This window comes from Manis pentadactyla, chromosome 5, assembly GCF_030020395.1.
Source record: "Manis pentadactyla isolate mManPen7 chromosome 5, mManPen7.hap1, whole genome shotgun sequence".
In the NCBI taxonomy this organism is placed as follows: Eukaryota; Metazoa; Chordata; class Mammalia; order Pholidota; family Manidae; genus Manis; species Manis pentadactyla.
This window is the reverse complement of record NC_080023.1, coordinates 164987762-165006849: the sequence shown is the minus strand read 5'-3', so window position 1 is coordinate 165006849 and position 19088 is coordinate 164987762. Positions and strand designations below refer to the sequence as shown.

General features: G+C 54.3%; 1 protein-coding gene across 6 annotated transcripts; it reads left to right on the top strand.

The window, feature by feature from the left end:
- The first annotated feature begins 795 nt into the window (after window positions 1–795).
- On the top strand, window positions 796–18960 carry ZNF335 (zinc finger protein 335). 6 transcript variants are annotated; one of them, XM_057503035.1, is made up of 28 exons: window positions 796–936; window positions 1609–1859; window positions 3133–3373; window positions 4182–4259; window positions 4496–4801; window positions 4892–5017; window positions 5851–5997; window positions 7012–7264; window positions 7342–7519; window positions 8512–8624; window positions 9522–9540; window positions 9668–9784; window positions 9868–9944; window positions 10027–10187; window positions 10675–10913; window positions 11824–11917; window positions 12038–12132; window positions 14553–14812; window positions 15723–15834; window positions 15923–16303; window positions 17131–17273; window positions 17350–17504; window positions 17620–17723; window positions 17818–17895; window positions 18058–18141; window positions 18225–18290; window positions 18375–18456; window positions 18546–18960. In XM_057503035.1, exons 2-28 carry the CDS (start codon window positions 1659–1661, stop codon window positions 18671–18673), a joined length of 4038 nt encoding a protein of 1345 aa, XP_057359018.1. In that variant the 5' UTR covers window positions 796–936; window positions 1609–1658; the 3' UTR covers window positions 18674–18960. The 6 variants fall into 6 exon arrangements, with proteins under 6 accessions (XP_057359018.1, XP_057359022.1, XP_057359020.1 ...); XM_057503037.1 differs by lacking the exon at window positions 796–936 and adding an exon at window positions 1195–1363; XM_057503036.1 differs by lacking the exon at window positions 796–936 and adding an exon at window positions 1197–1355.
- The last annotated feature ends 128 nt before the right edge of the window (window positions 18961–19088 follow it).

Sequence of the window (19088 nt, the reverse complement as noted above, 5' to 3'; positions counted from 1 at the left end):
GTGCAACAGAGACTTAAGGACAAACCAGGACACCAGGCTGCCCTGCAAAACGCTGAGAAGGCTTAAACAGTGCCAAAGGTGGCATTTCGAGCATCAGGAGAGACATACTTTTCTGAAGGGCTACAGACTTTTAAATACATCTACGCATCTATACTGACCAGAGACTTAATGGGATGTCTTGACTTCCGGCTCTGTTAATGTAACAAATATGTATACAAAGTTCACTAAGGGCTGGGCATTGACTCCTCTCCATTTCCCCAATTCCAGCCCTCCGGACTTGACTCCCGAGTGCCTTTATTTGATGTGGCCTTGGACCAGCCACTTTCCATCTCGGGGCCTCAATTTCTCCACTTTGTACAGCAAGGATTATATGCTCCCCCCACCTCTCCCAGGACACACGAAACCTAATCGAGAAGGTGTCGATTAAGTTCGATGGCAGCATCAATTAATCGGTTAAGCGCCCGGCGAAATGACTGATAACATTTATTCTCCCGCCAAGTCAAACCCTCCCGGGTGCCAGACACGTTTCCGCGCTGTTTCGTGGGGCAAGACCAAGACACTGGGAGCCACGCCCTCCCCCAGACAGTGGAGCAGCCTTACGCCGCGCCCAACCCTGCGGCCCAGGGAAGGGACCCAGCAATGACGTCAAAACACTGCCTATGTAACCCTCCGCCGCGAAAAGTAGTTCCCACCCCATAGTGTACCCCGTTACTCATACTAGGTAACATAGAAAACCCTAGACTCTCTCAGGACTAGATTATGGTTTTGAGGCCTCGAGAGAACCTTCCGGCACACTGGAAAGCCGTCTTTATCCGGATCGACGTAGGAATTAGTTCCGGCCTACAGTACGCCATGGGTCCCTCCGCAGCAGCAAAAAGAGGATGGCGACCTCGTCGATGCCGGAGTCGGAGAGGAACGCGGCTACGCAAGCGTCAGGTAAGCGTCGGGTAGAGTCAGGTAGTCCTATTGCACCCGGTAGTGAAGTGGGGCCACACTACGGGGATACCTGGCGGCGAGGTCCTGAGCCGGCGGGGCTGTCCGAACAGGGCCCCGGGGTCCCAAGCCCTTTAGTCGCTCTCGCACTTGCCTGAGCGGAAACCCGGCACCACCACAAGATGGCGTCGGGCCTGAAGCTCAGGCAGCGCCGGGGACAGCCCCGAGTCTCCAAGCCCCGGGACCGTCGCTGTCAACCCCCTCCGCATGGGAACCACGGGAGCGGGGGAGCGAGCCACTGACCCAGGGGCCCTGCGGGCTGTACCACCGACCCTGCACCCGGGGGAACTCAGGGGGACCGAAGGGCTGAACCACTGGGCCCGGATGGGGCCCTTAGAGCAAACCGCTCTGCGGGAATCAAGGTTGGGAGGTGAAAAGGGTCAAGATTACCGGCCATTGACCACCTCCCTGGGACTGGAGAAGGGCCTGAAACTGGGAGGCCAGGCTTCTCGGTCCTGTTTTTCCGAAGCTCCACTCTCTCTACCCAAGAGAACCCTGCCCCGTCGGAGACTCAGTCTTTGCATCCGCAAAATGGGGACACGGGTGCAGCTGGTTGGGCCGTGGGTGCCAGGGCGGAGGCCCATCTGTTCCAGCCCCCGTCACCTCTCCTCGCAGAGTGAAGCCTCCAGACCCTGCATCCCCCTGTCTGGGGGCCGCCCGAGCCAATGGAGGAGAACGAGGTGGAGAGCAGTAGCGACGCAGCCCCAGGGCCTGGGCGGCCCGAGGAACCCTCTGAGAGCGGCTTGGGTGTGGGCAGCTCGGAAGCCGTGTCTGCCGACAGCAGCGACGCCGCAGCCACCCCGGCGCCGGCGGAGGCTGATGACTCCGGCGTGGGGCAAAGCTCGGACCGTGGCAGCAGCTCTCTGGTATGGACCATGTTGGCCGGCGTGGGTGGAGGCAGGGACCGCAGGCAGCAGTGCCTGGCAGCCGAGAGGAAGCAGCCAAAAAGGCTGACTTATAACTGACATTTGTTTTTGGTTCACTGTGAATCAGGCACCGTGCCAACCTCCTAAGATGGATTTTCTCATTTAAGCCTCATGCCTTGTAAGGCACATACCACTCTTTTTTATATCTTAGGGAAAAGGAAACCGAGGCACAGAGCTCTGACAGAGCCAGGATTGACATCTAGGCTGTGGTCTTACCCACTGCACTACCCAATATTCTCTTTCAGATGGCAGGTGTCCTGGTTGGAATCTTGGCTCTGTCTCTGATTCACTGGGAGGCCTCTTTGAGACTGTCTTCCGTCTGTAAAATGGAGCAGGAACACCTGTATCTGAGGATGCTCTGATGTGAGCTCCCAGCAGACACTCTTGGAAACACTTTGTAAAGCATCTTCTCCTGGCTGTGCTACTTCCTATCTCTGTGATCTTAGACAGCCTACCCAACTTCTAGCTCTCAGTTTTCTCATCTGTAAAGTAGAAATGATAAATATACCTGCCTCAGTAGGGTTTTTTTTAATTAAGTGAATTAATACATGAAAGCAATTAAAATAAAGTTTAGCACATAAGCATTCTGTAAGTATTAGATTCACCATTGTTATCTGTAAGATAATGGTCATTTTCAAGACATCACATTATAGAGGTATACAACAATGGCCCCTTCTTTGGGGTCCAGAGTTCTTGAATTCAGCAAAGATGAGCCTACCATGTGCCTAGCTTGTGTTGGACCCTGGGGTTATAGCAGTAGACAAGAGATGTGGGCCCAGCTCCTGTGGAAGGTGTAGTTTGACCAGGGAGATGTCACACTGCAGGGGGAATACAGACGCCTGCAGCACTGAGAATGGAGAGGCCCTAATTTGGCCTTGAGGATTTAGATTGGCTTCTTAGAAGAGGTACCAACGAAGAGGTGGTGAATAGGCTAGGTAGGAATTAACTATAGTTTGATGCAGAGAAGCATTTCAGGCAGAGGGAATTACTTATTTGAAAGCCCAATGAAAATAGCTCTGCCTGGCTGTTGTGCAGGGTGTGGGGTATCTGTAGCCCCTTATAATAGAGCCACACACCTTGGGATTTCTTCTTGGGGGGCTTTGTGACTAGAGGACTCTCTCACTGGTCTTCAGTGGGGCTCTGGCAGGCAGCAGTCTGCTCTGTCCCATCCCTTGTTCCTAAACTCTGTTTCTCCCTGTTTCCTGTGGCCCAGGAGGAGGTATCTGAGAGCAGCTCGAGCACAGACACCCTGCCCCATGGCTACCTCCCTGATTCATCATCTGTGTCCCATGGGCCAGTGGCAGGGGTGACAGGCGGTCCCCCAGCTCTGGTGCACTCCAGTGAACTCCCAGACCCCAACATGGTGGTGTCTGACTGCACAGCTTCTTCCTCGGACCTGGGCTCGGCCATTGACAAGATCATCGAGTCCACCATCGGGCCGGACCTCATCCAGAGTGAGTGAGGCAGAGGATGGCAACGGTGGGCCCATGGGGGATTTCTCGTGTGGTCCAGCAAAGCCAGCTGTGCACACCCAACCTGTGCAAACGTGGGCAGATAACCCTACCACTCTGAATGTGTAACACGGGAACAATAACCCCCATGTCAGAGTGGTAAATGACGTTAGGGTCAGGGAGACTATGCCGATACAGTGCTGGCATGTGATAAGCACCCAATAAATATGGAAACGGTAATACCTAGGTTTGAACTGGAGTCTGTTCTGAACAGTTTACATGCAGTAGCTCATTAATCCTCCCAGGAACCCCCAAAGGTAGGTGTTGTTGTTATCCTCACAGTCTAGATGAGAAACTTTGGTACAGAGGGCAGCAAGTGTTGGGCCATGAGCTCAGCCAGTCTGTCTCCAGGGCCACGCTCATGACTTAGCACCCTGTACCTTCTGGTATTAATGATGTGTGTTGGTGTGGGGAAAGCCAGGTGTAAGAATGGGGCACAGGAGCTGGGCCTTGACCTTGGGGAGGTTTGGAGAGGGAGGAGCAGGACTCCTCAGGCCAAAGGCAGGGCAGCTGGGGTAGCCATGGCATCTGGGTGACTGGGCGGCGACTGGGCCAGCATGTCTTTGAATTTGCAATTCAACGTGTAAAACACCAGGCCTCCCAGTAGCACTGCCCAGTGCGGGCTGGGCAGGGTGGGGGGTGGTAGCTGAGACTCGGAGGGGTGATTCAGCTGGTTCACAGTTGCGTACGTGGATGAGCAGTGACAGTTATTACTGCCGGCTGGGAATCCTTTCCCTGCCTCTCCGCCCAGGCTGCATCACCGTCACCAGTGCTGAGGATGGTGGGGCCGAGACCGCACGGTACCTGATCCTGCAGGGACCAGATGATGGTAAGCCCCCAGGTGCCAGACCCAGGAGCCCTGCAGTGGGCCAGGGAGTAGGAGAGGGAGTTTTTGCCACAAACTCACTGTGATTCTGGCAAGTATCCACCACTCTGGGCCTCAGTTTCCCCACTGTCTCTTTGCTGGGGAGTTGGGTTCTAGAATCCCTGGGCCTGCCTGGGAGGGACAGCAGGAGCTCTTGGCCAGTCTCCCCCACTTCCCTCGGATTCCCTCACCGCTCCCAGGTGCCCCCATGACATCACCAATGTCCAGTTGCACCCTGGCTCATAGCCTAGGAGCCATTGAGGCCCTGGCCGATGGCCCCACATCCACATCCACGTGCCTGGAGCCACCTGAGGAGGCGCTGGGTGGGTCCAGCTCGCCAGCGCACCCACCCCCACGCTCTGGGGCTGAGGAGCCAGACCTGCAGAGCCTGGAGGCCATGATGGAGGTGGTGGTGGTGCAGCAATTCAAGTGCAAGATGTGCCAGTACCGGAGCAGCACCAAGGCCACACTGTTGCGCCACATGCGGGAGCGGCACTTCCGACCAGGTGCGCTGACAGCAGCCTACTTGGCTAGGACTGTGCAGGTGGGGGTGGAGTGCCCAGAACCAGACGCAGCAAACTTGTCTTACTGCACAGCAGCAGCTGGTAAGAAGGGACGTCTGAGAAAGTGGGGCGCCTCCACCAAGACCCAGGAGGAAGAGGGGCCAGAGGAGGAGGAAGATGATGACATCGTAGATGCAGGTGCCATTGACGACCTGGAGGGTAGGTCACCAGGTCTCTCCGGCCGGCCACCCCACCCCCATCTATAAATACTGAGCTCCGTCTGGCCTACATGGAGGGCTGGGAGAGAGGAATTGGCGCAGACACAGACGTGGGTGCCTCCGGTGTGGGACCGAGGAGCTGGGGCTCTGGGACCAAGACGTCTGTGCAGTTGTGCACTGAAAAAGAACGCCGTGTCTAAACGGGCCACGTTCAGTTTTGTCTAAGAGAAATAGAATTTGAGCCATGTGCATACTTCACTTTTTTTTGTAGCCATATTAAGAAAAGTAGAAAAAGGATGAAATTAAGTTTAATCGTATATTTATACAATATATCTGAAATATTTCAACATACAGTCATAAAGAACTACCAGTGAGTTATTTTACTTTGTTTTCATACTAGTTTTTTGAAATCCATTGTTTATGTTAACACTTTGTATCTTAATTTTTTAACAAGTACCCAGTAGCTATGTATGGCTAGTGGCTCCTGCGTTGGCTGGCACAGTCATAGAGTTTGTAGACTTGAATGTTTGTTGCAGCTGCTTTCTAACGATGGCTCTGAAGTGTCTGGAGCAAGGGGTGCCTTTTTCTAACTCACAGAGGAGCTGTATGAGCTAATAGTTGTCAGGAAGGATGCTGAGAAAGGGATGTAAGGGTTTGGAGAGGGGTGCTCATCCGGGGGCTTCAGGAGGGCTTCATGGAAGAGGCACTGCTGGTAGGCTTGAAGCGGAAGTAGACAGGGATGGTGGGGGATTTCCTCCCAGAGAAGCTAGACAAGGGGTCAGCATGAAAGGCCGGGTCAGCACTGATGCCTGCCTTCTCTTGCTGTCCCCACAGAGGACAGTGACTACAATCCAGCTGAGGATGAGCCTCGGGGTCGGCAGCTACGACCCCAGCGCCCGGCTCCCAGTACACTGAGACCCCGAAGGAGACCTGGCCGGCCTCGGAAGCTGCCTCGCTTGGAGGCCTCAGATCTCCCAGATGGTGAGACTTGGTCGTGGGTGGGGCTGTGCGGGTGGGGCAAGGGGTGGCCTCATTCCCTGCTTGCTTCCGTGGAGCCCTGGGGACTGAGTATGCCAAGTGGAACAGCACATCTCAGATAGGGGTGACCTGCAGACCTCCTCGTGAAGGGGAAAGCCCTCCCAGAGCAAGTTTGAGAAACCCTGAGTTAAGAAACACTTTATCAGCTTTATGAAAAGGCTGTGGTAAGTTGTTACAGCACCGGAGAAGTTTGAGTCTTTATAACTGAAGTAGTAAGGTAAGTTTTAAGTTTTATTACTGAAATGAGAACAAGGCTGAGAGCTGAGACTATGTCCAAGGAGCACTGGCTTGGAGCATTAATGGGACAGGAAAGACCCATTGTGGGTGTGTATGCCAGCTGAGCCACCTACTGGCTATGTGATCTGGAGCATGTTACTTTGCTTCTCAAATCTTCTGTTCCCTTTTTATGCATGGAGGTGATAGCACCTGCCTTTTAGGATTATTTAAGATCATTCAGACTTCAAGAGGTTTATGAGAATGTGCATCTTTTGCCTTCTGCCCCCAGCCACCCAGCCTCCCTAGAGAAAGGCAACATGGAAGTGCTGCTGTTCTTCCCCAGACCGCAGAATATTCCAATGAGCAGCATGTTACTAGAGCAGCAGTTATCATCTCCATTTGACAAATGAGGGAAATGAGACTCAGAGAGACAGAAATGCCACCGCCTAGGACGCAGAACAACTCAGTGACAGAACTGAGCCTAGCACTCAGGTCTCCTGACAGGGAGGTCCCCAGTTCTAGCTGCAGCTTCACACTGTCCTATTTAAGTTGGGATGTGCTAACAGCATGTCGGCTGTAGGAGGCGGCACGCTGCCCTCTAGCCACGGGCTGTCTGCATCTGTTCTGTGATCTTATGGGCCTGGTAGTGGTCTCTGACATTGTGGTCAGGGGCAGGGCGGGGGGATATTTTGGCTGACCTCTGGCATACCTGTCCATGTCTGCCCTGATGTGTCCTTGCAGGTGTAGAAGGAGAGCCTCTAGTGAGTTCTCAGAGTGGACAGAGCCCTCCAGAGCCACAGGACCCCGAGGCACCTAGTTCCTCGGGCCCAGGGCACCTGGTTGCCCTGAGCAAGGCCAGTAGGGCCCTTGTGGAACCTGGTGTGAGCCAGTCCGATGCAGAGAATGCAGCACCCTCCTGCCAGGATGAGCCTGATGCCCCTCCCCGTCGTCGTGGGCGACCTTCTAGGCGCTTCCTAGGCAAGAAATACCGCAAGTATGTGGAGCAGAGATGGGGGCATGGGTCAGGCGGCCCAAGCCCAGCCAGACTTCTCCCCACCACCCTTCTGGCAGGTACTATTACAAGTCGCCCAAACCGCTTCTGAGGCCCTTCCTGTGCCGCATCTGCGGCTCCCGCTTCCTGTCCCATGAGGACCTGCGCTTCCATGTCAACTCCCATGAGGCCGGAGACCCCCAGCTCTTCAAGTGCCTGCAGTGCAGCTACCGCTCCCGCCGCTGGTCCTCACTCAAGGTGCGGCAGCTGTGGAGAGGGGCACGTGTGCTGACCTGGGGGCGGTGGGGTTGCTGGGAGGTGGCGCCAAGGGGTGGTGCTAACGGGGCATGCCCAGGCACCCTCTCCTCCTCCGAGGGGCCCGTGTCTGGGCAGCTGGTGCCTGAGGAATGTGGGCTGCCAGGGCGGCTTTGCAGGCTGTGCACCGCATGATGGCATCACAACCTCGGGGGTGCTCGTTACGCTGTGGACATCAGCTTTGCTTGTTTATAGCCACACACTGGCAGATGGCAGTAAAACTGACTGTAATTCGTTCGTTAGAAAGCTTTCCGGTAGATGGCAGTAATGTGTCTCAAGAAAGGGGTCCCTTTTTCTCATTTGCCCAAAAGTGTTGTGTTGGGCCTGCAGCAGCCCTGAGCCAGTCTTCTCTTCTGTGAGTGCCTGGCCCTTGTAGGCACACTCTGATTCCAACCCAAAGCAGCCCAAAGAGATCAGGTGGTGATAGTCCCATTTTACTGACCCAGGAAACTGCAGCCTGGCCCGACCAATGTGAGGCAGAGTTGCCATCATGCGGGCTTACCTGATGCACAGATGGCAGAGCCTCTGTGCTTTCTGCACGGTGTTTCCTCCTTCAGACAGGGTTCCATGCTCAACAGATCGTTCTCTGGAATGCTGCCAGAGGGGTGTTGGAGAGTGCAGTAAGGAGGTGTAGCTGTGGGTTCAGCCCTCAGCTCTGCCATTTCACATGGTTGCTTTAGGAACTTTGGCAAGTCACTTCTCTCTGAGCCTCAGTTTCTACCTCTGTTCAGTGGTGAGCCACCACAAGGCCTGGTGAAGAGTAGGTGCCCTAGCTGGGAAGAGTCGTGGGTCCCTGTCATGAGCTCCAGACCTTGGGGCACCCTGTGCTCTGTGAGCTTGCTCCCACAGCAGTGCTAAGGCACTGGGCCGGGCAGGGGCCGGATGGGGAGGGCAGCCCAAGCCCCAGCCCACTGTTGGCCTTTTGTCCCTCCCAGGAGCACATGTTCAACCATGTGGGCAGTAAGCCCTACAAGTGTGATGAATGCAGCTACACCAGTGTCTACCGGAAGGATGTCATTCGGCACGCAGCTGTGCACAGCCGGGACCGGTCAGTGGGTGTGGGTGGGATGGGACCAGGGTGGGAGAGTGGGGCCTGGGATAACTATGGTTCCCGTTTACTGAGCACCTGCTCTGGGTCGTCCGTGTTCACAGCACATAGCAGACATCAGAACGGCAATGCCGTTCATCCCAGATCTCAGGACAGGGCAGTAGCAGGGCCTTGAGACTCCATATTTGGTCTCTTCCCCACTAAAAGCCTTATAAAATGGGAATAGTCATTGTTGAGAGGATTGAAGGAAATTGTGTCCCTAAAGGGACTCAGTAAATGATCTGAAGATCTCCTGGACTCCAGGTCCATAGTGTTGGACCTCTCACAGTGTTGATAGAGCAGACTTAGGACAGATGGGTGGAGAAGCAAAAATCCATAGGGTTGTAGTGACTGCTTGCTGAATTATAATTAGATCTGCAGCTTCAGGAAGGAGTTGGCTTCAAGGAGTGAGCACAGGTTGGAAATGGGTCCGTGAGGATAGTGACTCTCAAACTGTGGGAAAGCCAGCTCTCTAAGATGCTTACCGGTTTTCTTTAAAAAAAAAAAAAAAAAAAGGAGGAGGAGTAGTTCCGTGTCCAAATAAGATTAGGGGATACCAGGTTCAACACTTGGCTCAACAGCTCTCTTTTCCTGCAGGACTTCTCAGAGCCTTTAAAATGCGAGCATATTTTGTGAGAGAGAGAATGAACCATTTCCAAACATACTTGACGGCAGAACTTATTTCCACATGCCTCTTATGTTTTCCCCAGTGAATTCCAGTTGGGGAAATACTATTCTAAGAGAAGGGCTTGGGTGGGGCATAGGGACAGTCAGGGCTGAGATGGTCTGGTTGATGCCAGTGGGTCTAAGGTGAGGTTGAAGAAGCAATGGCCTGACTTCCATGCCTTTCTTCCCCAGGAAGAAAAGACCAGATCCGGTGAGTCTGGGGCCCTGCCTGGGAAGGGAGCTTGCTTGGTGGCTGTTTATGGGGGCAGGGGCTGGAAGTGAGGCCCTACCCTTCCTGCTTGCCTTCTTTTTCCATCTGGCCCCTTATCCCTTCCCAGGCCCCGAAGCTGAGCTCCTTCCCCTGCCCTGTGTGTGGCCGTGTCTACCCCATGCAGAAGAGACTCACACAGCACATGAAGACGCATAGCACTGAGAAACCCCACATGTGTGACAAGGTGTGACCAAGACCTGGGCTGGGGGCAGGGGGCAAGGGGCTTCTCTGGGTGATCCCCCATCTAACTCACCCCACCCCTCATAGTGTGGAAAGTCCTTTAAGAAGCGCTACACCTTCAAGATGCACCTACTCACACACATCCAGGCTGTCGCCAACCGCAGGTACATCCCTGAGGAGGCTCCTGGGGCTGGAGCACCCTCATCCCACCGCATCGCTAAGCTTCCCCCCGCTAACTGCTTCCAGGTTCAAGTGCGAATTCTGTGAGTTTGTCTGCGAGGACAAGAAGGCCCTGCTGAACCACCAGCTGTCCCATGTCAGCGATAAGCCATTCAAATGCAGCTTTTGCCCCTATCGCACTTTCCGAGAGGACTTCCTGTTGTCCCATGTGGCCGTCAAGCACACAGGTCAGGCTACCAGCCCCACCCCACCACGGTGAGCCTTCAGCTCGCCGTGCCGCCAGCAGGGAAGCTCAGCTCTGCCCTCTCCCTCCCCTCGGCAGTCCCGGTCCCAGCACCAGCCTTGGGAACAGCTGGAGCCGCTCAGTTGGAAGGGATCCTCTCGGGGGGCATCTCTCTACCGTAGCTCAGATTCTGGCTCAGCCAGGTGTTCTCTGCGTGGCCACGGGCCAGTCATTTCCCTCTCCGAGCTTTCCTTAGCTGTGAAAGAGAGGAATCAGAAGTGCCTCCCATCTGGTTCCATTTGTTCTCTAGCCCTTTCTGTGCGAGTAGGCACTGGGGCTGGAGACAGGCTGCACGTAGACCCTGCCTCAGCTGAAGCAGCAGCGTGTGCTTGCCTGGGAGAGAATCAGTTGGAGAGGTCCTCAGGGTCACTTTAAGGAAGGCTTCTCGGAGGGAGCAGGCAAGACCAAGCATCCTTCATGTGTGTCTGTAGGGGCCAAGCCCTTTGCCTGTGAGTTCTGCCACTTCAGCACACGGCACAAGAAGAACCTACGCCTGCATGTGCGGTGCCGACATGCAAGCAACTTCGAGGAATGGGGGCGGCGCCACCCGGAGGAACCCCCCTCCCGCCGTCGCCCCTTCTTCTCTCTGCAGCAGATTGAGGAGCTGAAGCAACAGCATAGTGCAGCCCCAGCCCTTGGACCACCCTCTAGCTCCCCCGGAGCTCCTGAGGTAAGCTCAGCTAAGCAGGCAGCAGACAGAAGGGGCTTGGGGGAATCGGCCAGGATGATAATGTAGTGTCACCTCTCTCGACCCCAGCATCTTCCTTTACATGAGGGTACAACAAAATGATCCCTACCTCTCTGGATTGTGTCACAGATATGCCAGCCCTAAGCTCAGAGGAGGGGTAGTTTTCCAGTGCTAGTAATAGAGAATAGAAAAAATCAGTAGCTTAATTGTGATAATAGTTCATTATTCTCTCATAAGAGATGTCTAAAGGTCAGCAGCCTAGGGCTGGTGTGGCAGCTCCATAGTTAGTCATCAGGGACCAAGCTCTCTCAATATTTATTCCCAACCATCCTTAGGCATATGACTTCCATCTTTGTGGTTGCCTCATGGTCTAATATAGCTGCAAGAGCGCCAGCCTTCCTAGCTACAGCACAGGCCAGAAACAGGAAGAAGGGCTGGGGGAAGGGCAAAAAGAATGTCTGCCATCTTTCCATCTTTCTTGTGAACTTTACCAGAAGCTCCTGCTTAGCCACATGGCCCCACTTTACCTAGCTGCAAGGGAGGCTGGGAAATAGTCTTGTAGCAGAGTACATTGCCCCGCTCTCTGCACTCCCCTGCTCCAAAAGATGGGCCACCACAATGTGCTGGTAGAACACAGACAGGCTCTGGAGTCAGTCTTGTGTTCAAGTCCCAGTTTTGCTGCTTAACTAGCTGTGTTACTTACTTGATTTCTCTGATCCTCAGTCAGTTCATCTGAAGCATTGAGCTGGCAAATATCTTGAAAAGTATTTGTATCAAGATGAGCCAAGCCAGCGGATATAAAGTGCCTGATACACAGCAGCTACTTGATAAATGGCACTTGGACCGAGCTGTCCCCTTGAGCTCAGGCTTGGTCATATCCCCCTCCCTGAAGGTCCCCCCAGAGACAGCCCCTTTCCAGTCACCCGAGGCACCCCCACTGCTGTGTTCTGACACCCTGAGTGGTGCCACCATCATCTACCAGCAAGGTGAGCTCTGGGGGAACATGGGAGCCCAGGGAGCTGGGCAGGGGCAGGGCTTGTGCTGGTTGGGGAGGAGGCATTGGGTGCCAGTTTTCCAGCCCCATCTAAGGCTCAGGTCCTACCCAGGAGCTGAGGAGTCAACTGCAATGGCCACACAGACAGCCTTGGATCTGCTGCTGAATATGAGCGCTCAGCGGGAGCTGGGGGGCCCGGCCCTGCAGGTGAGCCCCCTAGAACCTGCCCTGCTCTCAGGGAGTTCCCAGTTAGTGGGGAGACAGATCCGCTGAAACCCAGAGGGCGGATGCAGAGGAGAGGCACCAGCTTCCTGGAGGTCAGAGGACTCCTACTGCGCTCTCCAGAGTCACCAGTGGCCTCTGCCATGCTGAGTGGTAAGCTGGCCCCCTGTGACTTTTGGGGCCCATTCAGTTTTTCTCTTAGCTCTGGTCACCCTGTGCCTGGGGATCTGAACTAGCTTCCCATCTAGGCTGGTGCCCTTGTTCCATGACCCCTACAGCCTGGAGATGCCTAAAGTCTCCAGCTCAGACCTCTTGTTCCACCCACCTCGCAGCCAACAGTTCATCACCTTTACTTGGCCCCCTCCGCTGCGCCACCTGGAGTCACCCCCACACCTCCCTGCCCCTCACTCTGTACATCCTGCACTTCTCTAAGGCAGGGAGAAATTTATTAGCACCTCCTGTCTCCCAGCCTTTGAAAAGATGTAGGGTTTATGTTTGAGATGATAGATTCCAAGGATGCGCAGCAGTAACATGCTGCTGGGGACTGGGAACAGACAGGACTCCAGAGAGGGAGCCTGGTGCTCGACCTGGAGGTCCTCACAGGACTTACTTGTGGCATGTGGGGATATAGAGAAGTTTTGCATGTTTAGATAGTTAATAGTATCTGTCTTTTATAGCTTTTGCCTTTGGTATAATCCCTAGAAAGGCTTCCTTCACCCTAAGATTATATATAAGCATTCATTTATATTTTCTTAGGGTTATGTTTTTTATTCTTAAATCTTTACTCCACTTGGAAATTTTTTTTGGTGTATTCAGAAAGGTAGGGGGCTTTTTTTTCCCCAAAAAATTGTCTGATGCAGTATATCCAAAAACCTTCCCCAGTGGTCCAAAATGTCCCCTTTATCATGTACTAGTTTCCTCCATGTGTAGGAGTCTGTTTCTGGGCGGTTCTGTTCCGTTGATCTGTCTGCTGTTTTCATGCCAGTGTTGTACATTTTGGGGTGTTTTCTCATTACAAAAGCATATGCTTGTAAAAAAACAAAATGAACACTGAGAAAGCTTTTATGCAGAAGGGGGAAGTCCTTCACATCCCTCCCCTCTCCTCAGGTCACCACCGTTGACGGGTTGATAAGCATTTCTCCAGGTTTGTCCATGGGCACACTAACACAGGGACATTTTGTTTCTTAAAAAATGGGATCACGCTCTTGAAGCTTGCCAACGTACCTTTTCTTCACTCAGCTACAGACACGCCGGTCTCCTCAGCACCCCATCCCAGGTCTCCCATCATCCTATCATACAGATTCCTAGTGTGCTGTTTCTAGTTTTTCATTGACTCAAGGCAGTGCTTCAGTGCGCACATATTTTCAAGTGCTGATAAGCACTTTCTTAGTTAAAAAAAGCCTCCTAGGAGTAGAATTGATGTGACTGAAGGTACGAAGCCTCCTAAAAAGAGATGTGAATGTATATGAGCACCACTGGAGTATGTTTCCATGCACCCTTGCCAACACTGGGTAACACCAGTCTTTATAAATCTCTTCTAGTGATATAAATATATTTTATGGCCTTAATTTATAATTTTGTGATCATAAGTGAGATTGAACTTCTTTCTATATGTTCATACACCATTTCATTTATTCTGTGACTTAATTGTTTGTGTTCTGTATGTTTTTCTATTAAATTGTTTTTTTTTTTGTCACCTTGCAAGGGCTCTTTGTATATCAGGGAAGTCCACCTCTTCTCTCTCATGTGAATTATTAAATACACTGCCCCCAATTTCTTTGTTTTTTTATTTCATCTTGTAATTTATTCCACTGTAGGTTTTAGCATCTTTTTCTGTGGTGAGAAAAATATTCCCATCCCAGGATTATAAAAATACCACATTCTCTCTTCATATACTTAAGAGTTTTATTACTACATTTCAATCTTTAATGCATTTGAAACAGACTGGGGAGTAATATGTGAGGTCAGGCTCTGACTTTGTTTTCTTAATCATTTGCCGTATGTCCCTCTACCCCAGAATTTCTCAACTGTGGTCCTTTGGGCCAGAGAACTCTTTGTTGTGGGGTGCCCCATGCATCACGGGGTGTTTAGTAGCATCCCTGACCTCTACCCCTGCCATACCAAAGCACCCCTCCTCCCAGCTGTGAAAGCCAGTGTCCCCTGAGGGCAGTCTCTCTTCTCTGTTCTTGTGAAGTCTGTTTCCAGTTGCTGGGTGGGATTTGGAAAGTTGGGTGTGTTTTAGAAAGAACACATGATTGAGGTTGCGCAGAGGAGTGGTGGTTGTGTAAAGGACTGGGCCTGGCCTGAGTGTAAGTGGACTCTGAGGCCCTGGGATAGAGAAAGGCCTTGAACACCAGCTCCTTCGCCACAGACCCTGCTCATAGTGCCCACTGGTGCTGTTGCAGGTGGCCGTGGTGAAGTCAGAGGATGTGGGGTCAGAGTTAGCATCTACTGCTGGGCAGCCCTCCCCAGCAGGTGCTGCTCCACAAGTGGTGACCCTCCACGTGGCAGAGCCCGGGGGCAGTGTGACAGCTGAGAGCCAACTAGGCCCCCCTGACCTGCAACAGATCACCCTGGCACCCGGTCCATTTGGTGGGACTGGCTACAGCGTCATCACAGCCCCTCCAATGGAGGAGGGGACATCAGCTCCTGGCACACCTTACAGGTGAGATCTGCCTGCCTGCCACCTGCAAGGGGCCCTTCAGCTGCTTATAGGTGTGCTGGGGGCATCACCTTTACCACTCAAGCCTAGTTGGCAGGAGGCAGAAATCCTTATAAAGTGTTTGGGCCACAGAAGAGTCATATCCTTCTCAGGAAGTCAGGAGCTTCTATCTTTTGGACACAGATGTTCTGGGCATTTGACATTCATGAATTCACCTAAACCGTGAGATCTTGTTTCCCTTATTTTACAAATGAGGAAATAGACCAGAGAGGTTAAATGACTTGCCTAAGGTCAGATTTGCAGTAGATGAAGATTTAAGCCCTGGTCCCTTTGGGACCAAAGCCCACGTCCTCTTTGTTTTGGCTGACCCCTGAGGTTTTCCAGTTCTCAGAGCAAGTGCAGGCCCCTTGTCAGCGGTGGAGGCCCTGCAGCTGCACTTGGTTTTGTCTATACTGAGCAAGTCTGGAGCAGAAATGTTTACACTTTATATGTTCACCAAACCCCTTGGCAATCTGTGGAGACCCTGAATCCAAGTATCAAAGAGTATGGGATGGGAGTCAGGAACGCCGGACCAGTCCCTGGGCAGCCTAGTCTCCCAGCATCTGCCTTCTACTGTTGGGCTGTGGTCCTTGTCAGCCCTGCCTCCCCGACTGGCCAGACCTGGGCTCAACCCCTGGGACTCTTTGCCTGGCCTTCCCCCTATGCCCATTAAGGGGGCAGGGACTTTGAGCACCTGTAAGCAGGATTACCAGAGACAGCAGGTTCAGCTGGTAAGGGGTGCTACCAAGATTCAGACCAGGGAGTCCATCTGTGGTGGCAGTCCCCTCTCGGTTGATGGCTTTTTGGGCCAGGGGAGTCCTGATGCCCTCCATCCCTTCCTAGAACCCTACCTCACCTGCCCCTCTGCCCACAGCGAGGAGCCCCCAGGGGAGGCAGCCCAGGCTGTGGTTGTGAGCGACGCCCTTAAAGAAGCTGGCACCCACTACATCATGGCAGCTGACGGGACCCAGTTGCACCACATTGAGGTAAGGTTTGGGGTAGCCAACCTCAACTCCATTTCCCATCCCTTTCTCTCACTTCCTCAGTGCCTCAGGCTACCTGCTCTCTCCACAGCTGACTGCAGATGGTTCCATCTCCTTCCCAAGTCCAGATACCCTGGTCTCTGGAGCCAAATGGCCCCTGCTGCAGTGTGGAGGGCTGCCCAAAGATGGCCCTGAAGCCGAGGCCCCTTCTTCAGCCAGGACCCACCAGGTGGGAGACCCCCAGGGCTCTGCCTCCCCACCTCCTGCAGCCAACAAAGCCCTGGGCCTGGCAGTGCCTCCCTTGCTGCCATCTGCAGCCACTGCGTCATCAAAGAAGTTTTCCTGCAAGATCTGTGCTGAGGCCTTCCCTGGCCGAGCTGAGATGGAGAGTCACAAACGGGCCCACGCTGGGCCTAGTGCCTTCAAGTGCCCTGACTGCCCTTTCAGTGCCCGCCAGTGGCCTGAGGTCCGGGTAGGTGCTGCCCCCCCATGCCTCTGCTGGCCCTCATTTGGCCACTTGTGTGTGTAGTAAACCTTGACTAAGCAGCCCTTAAGCCAGGCCCTCTGCCCTCCTCTAGGGTCAGACATGACTCAGCAAGGCCCCAGCTCTCAGGGAGCTTAGTCTGGTGGGAGGCAAACCAGGTGACTGATCAATGTCCCACAGCGTACTCAGTGTGAACATATGGCAGAGCAGACAGACAGAGAACCAGACAGACAGGGACTCGGTGCTGGAGGGAACATCACAGAGCTGGGGAGGGTTGAGCTGGGCCTGCAGGAGCAAAGGCACAGGTGTGGCAGCACAGGCATGCTTAGGGGAGCCCGAGTTGTCTAGAATATGGAGGGCACAGAGTCTAAGGGAGGTGGGGAAGACACTGTGCATAAGGTGAGGGGAAGGTTCTGGGACAGGTTCACAGTCTGGTTTGGGGGCTCCCTCCATTCACCCAAGGATTGCGTTTTCAGATCTGACCACACACTGAATTCTCAGCAGCTCTGGAGGGGAGCAGGGCCCAGAACCCTAGCACACTAGGGCTGGACGAGACCTTCAAAGGTCCCCCTCATCCAAACCTTAGCCCTTATATAGGGGTAAGCTGAGTCTGAATGCAGGGACAGCGTTATCTAAGGGATGGAGCCTGAGGCTTTCCCCTCTTAGCACACAGCAGAACCAGATCTTGGTTTGGTTTCTACTTTTCAGCCAGCCCCTCCCAGATCCACTTCTCCTGGGCATAGGTTCCCGACAGCCCTGTCAGTGAGGAGCCATCTGTCCTGCCCAGCCAGTGCCCCCAACCATCCCTTCTACAGGCCCACATGGCACAGCACTCGAGCCTGCGGCCCCACCAGTGCAGCCAGTGCAGCTTTGCCTCCAAGAACAAGAAGGATCTGCGGCGGCACGTGCTGACCCACACCAATGAGAAGCCTTTCGCATGTCACCTCTGTGGACAGCGGTGAGGCTGGGAACAGGCGGGTGGGCGGCTGGCATGCATGGTAGGGCCACCCTGAGCCTTCTTCCCTCCCCCTCAGTTTCAACCGGAATGGGCACCTCAAGTTCCACATCCAACGGCTGCACAGTCCTGATGGGAGAAAAGCTGGGACTCCTGCCGTCCAGGCCCCCACCCAGACCCCCACCCAGACCATCATCCTGAACAGTGATGACGACACACTGGCCACACTGCACAGTAAGCTGCCCTTGGGATGCCAGAGTGGGTCAGGGATTTGAGCCACTGTCCAGAGGGCATCCTCGGGCCAAGGTTTCCCTGGATCCCGAGTGAGCACCCTCCCTTCTCTGCCCAGCTGCACTCCAGTCCAGTCATGGGGTCCTGGGCCCAGAGAGGCTACAGCAGGCACTGGGCCAGGAACACATCATTGTGGCCCAGGAGCAGACAGTGACCAACCAGGTGAGAGCCTGGGTTGGGGGCCCTGCTGGCAGGTCATGGGCAAGGTGGGGGGCCCCAGGGAGAAATGAGGCTAGAGCTGGCTTGGCCTTGGCAGGAGGAGGCCGCCTACATCCAAGAGATCACCACGGCAGATGGCCAGACAGTGCAGCACCTGGTGACTGCTGACAATCAGGTGAACTGCTACTGCCCACCTCAGTCCTGAGTGCCCTCCCTCCCCCATCCCCAGGGTGCAGCTGCCCTTAGTTGATGGAAGGTGTCCTTGGTCCCCCTGCTTGGTCTTTGGCACTGAGCCGATGAGCAGGGCCCCAGCACGTGCCTTCTCTCCCTTCTTCAGGTACAGTACATCATCTCCCAGGATGGAGTCCAACATCTGCTCCCCCAGGAATATGTTGTGGTCCCAGAGGGCCATCATATCCAGGTAGGCCAGGCCCGGGGCAAGTGAGGGTAAGGAAGGGATGCACAACCTCCTTCCGGGATCACTGGGTTGGCTTCCCTCTCCAGGTACAGGAAGGCCAGATAACACACATCCAGTACGAACAAGGGGCCCCATTCCTTCAGGAATCCCAGGTACTGCTCTTCGAGGACCAGGTGGAGATGGGGCAGGGGGCAGGGCTCCCCTAAGGCCGTATCTCATTGGTTTCTCTGCTCCAGATCCAGTATGTGCCTGTGTCCCCAGGCCAGCAGCTTGTCACACAGGCCCAGCTTGAGGCTGCAGCACACTCAGCCGTCACAGGTATGGGGCTGGACCCTGAGGACTATGGAGGCCCAGGGCCCAGGCCTAGCTCCTGCCTCAGGCTCACCCTCCTTTTCCCTCCCCGGCAGCGGTGGCTGATGCTGCTATGGCCCAAGCACAGGGCCTGTTTGGCACAGAGGAGGCAGTGCCTGAACACATCCAACAGCTGCAACACCAGGGCATCGAGTACGACGTCATCACCCTGACCAATGACTGAGACCCAAGGGGCCCATTGCAGACTATGGATATCGAGGCCAGCCTTGCTGGGGGTGGGGGTCCTAGCAGTACTCACCTCCCTGCTCCACCTAGGTCTCCAGATATGGGCAGCCAGAATCCTGCCACTCCAGGGGAGCCAGACCTGGGCTGCTGGGGTAGGGGACAGCCATGGGCCCCAGCCAGGACATGCTGGGTGCCCCAGCCTGCAGGCAGGCTTTGGGAGAGAAATTTATTTTTGTTTGAATGGACCTACTGGCCCTTCAGTCTCAATAAAGGGACCAGAGTCCAGCCCCAGCCAGCTCACTTTGTCTACCTGCTGCTACAGCCTGAACCAGGCAAAGACTTGGGAAGCAGAAGGAAGGAGGAACAAGTTACAGCTCACAGGGTGGGGGTGAGGTGGAGGCTGCCAAGCCCCA

Excerpts from the sequence above, each read along its gene's own strand:
- ZNF335 (XM_057503035.1), top strand. The coding sequence starts at position 1,659 with ATGGAGGAGAACGAGGTGGAGAGCAGTAGCGACGCAGCCCCAGGGCCT. Across the intron at positions 5,018-5,850 it reads TGCCATTGACGACCTGGAGG|AGGACAGTGACTACAATCCA; the intron begins GTAGGTCACCAG and ends CTGTCCCCACAG. Across the intron at positions 7,520-8,511 it reads GCCGCTGGTCCTCACTCAAG|GAGCACATGTTCAACCATGT; the intron begins GTGCGGCAGCTG and ends TGTCCCTCCCAG.